The sequence below is a fragment of the Olea europaea genome, unplaced genomic scaffold (assembly GCF_002742605.1).
Source record: "Olea europaea var. sylvestris unplaced genomic scaffold, O_europaea_v1 scaffold18932, whole genome shotgun sequence".
NCBI classification, from domain to species: domain Eukaryota; kingdom Viridiplantae; phylum Streptophyta; class Magnoliopsida; order Lamiales; family Oleaceae; genus Olea; species Olea europaea.
In genome coordinates, this window is record NW_019236735.1 from 1 (window position 1) to 2,078 (window position 2,078).

The following is a 2,078-nucleotide window of genomic DNA, read 5'->3' on the forward strand; positions in this document are numbered from 1 at the left end:
CCATTTAATACATTCTAAATCTTCCTTCCACAGACTCGAGCTGGATAATGTGTGCTTTTCATTCTGAATGTGATTCATCATCAGTTGCACAGGACCAACTGAGCAAATGACCGGGTTTATAGATGAGAGCGAGTCCAAAACATCGTGCTCTAAGGCATCGAAAGTGTTCAATATTATCGCTTTGGCTTTTGGAACGGCCTCAATTTCTTGTAACACGAAATTAAGCATGAAGTCGTTTGAATCTGTTGTTCTAAGAAACGTAGGAAGATCCCTCAATCTGATATCCTTCATCTCTGGAATCCAATCAATGGTTTTTTCTAAATAACCATTTGTTACCTGGCTCATTTCTGCATATTAATTAAATTACAACATACCAAGAGATATAGTCAGACTGCGGATAAAGAATTGAAATTAAAGAAAATCCCGAACAAAAATTTTGATTTGGCTGAGAGATGAAAATGGAATAGTTTGTATAGAACCTTTCAAAGGAGTGTAGCCTCTTTCAATAAGATTGGCATACTGCGTGTAACCCAAGAAACCACAGGCACTCGTAGTCCAGAACGTCACTTCCGGAAGTCCAAATTGTTCGGCCGCCTTGAGAGTGAAGCTCATGGCACCATCAGACACTATGCAGGTTACTGGAGGCATCTCCGGTGCTGCGTTATTGAGCTTCGTCAGCAGGCTACAGAATGGGGCCAAGCAAGTTTTGGTTGTAGATTCACATAGTGATGGGATGTCTTGGGTGGCGTCGTCATCAGACGGCGGCAGGCCGTCGGGAATAGTCTCGAACCTGAAGTCCGGCAGACCGTCAAGGGCAGCGGGGCCACTGGACTTGAGCAAGCGTTTGTGATTGAACTCTGTGTTAACAAAGGTTATGTAGAATCCTTGGTGGTGAAGAAGCTTGGCGAGTTTGAACATAGGGTTTATGTGACCTTGTGCCGGATATGGTATGCATACAGCATGGGGCTTATCATTTCCTGCTATAGAACCCATCCCTCTCTCTTTCTCTGTCTCTCACACACACAGGGACTTTGAGCTGAAAGAGGAGGCAGTGACCTTTAAATAACAAAAATGTGAAAAGGTAACAAGGGATTGGAAAACTCTCTAATTATAAATAACATCTTATGTATGCATAGAGATTATTATTAGATTTAGAGAATAAATTTTTTTATGAACTTCAATAATACTCTGTATTTAACTCTTTTTTTTTTTTTTTCCCTACTGAAAATTTATTGATTTCTCTCTCCATCTCTTGTTTAACATACTTTTACATGTTAATGACCAATCAATTCAAAAGTGATTGGAATAATTTAAATTGTTTAATATTGAAATTTGTAACTTATTAAATGCAATTATTGTTAATCAAGAATAGAAAGTGTGTATGGCAAAAGTTAAAATAGAGAGTCTATTAAAACTTATTTTCAAGCATAGACACTCTAAAATAATTAAAGAATATTTTGTGTATAAAGAAAATCTTGAAGATGCTCATAATACTCATGAAATAAATTAAAGAAAATTCTCCCATTCTATGCATTGCAACGCTTTCACATCTTTCCCATGCTCCACGAGCAGGGGCGGGCACAAAGGGGTGGACATGGGACTTGGGTTTTTTTTTGTTTTTTGTTTTTTGTTTTTTTCCCAATTTTTTACGTTTTTGTCTCAATTTTTAGAAGTCATTATCAGAGGTCAAACGAAATAGAAATATTACATTCTTAAAATCATTTCGAAGTGCTTGTGGTTTAGTTTTCTACTTGTTAATGTTGCTTGAAACGGCCAACCATAGCAAATATTACAACCTGTCAAAGCAAGTCATTCCAAACTAGTATTTCGAGAATTTCGATAACATGCTAACTTTAAAAAATCTCCAATGATTGTACGCTAGCCGAATCTACAAATTATCTATGTCATCTTGAAACTCATTTTCAGAACTACATTATAGGCATATCGAATGATTTAAACAGATATAAAAAATAGTTAAAAATGCATCAAACGTGTTATTTAAAAAGAAATGTATAACTCGTATTTTCTTTTAAAAAAATTTATAATTATTTTCGCTACACAAACTTTCACAATAATTT

The 2,078-nt window shown here is 35.9% G+C and overlaps 1 protein-coding gene across 1 annotated transcript; it reads right to left on the bottom strand.

The window, feature by feature from the left end:
- Positions 1–6: 6 nt before the first annotated feature.
- Positions 7–1,093, bottom strand: LOC111378876 (7-deoxyloganetin glucosyltransferase-like; the record flags this gene model as incomplete). Its single annotated transcript, XM_023002161.1, has 2 exons — positions 480–1,093; positions 7–347 (listed from the first exon to the last, which is right to left on the bottom strand). Coding segments are annotated over exons 1-2 (855 nt in total), but the record flags the coding sequence as incomplete, so codon positions are not given.
- Positions 1,094–2,078: the final 985 nt, after the last annotated feature.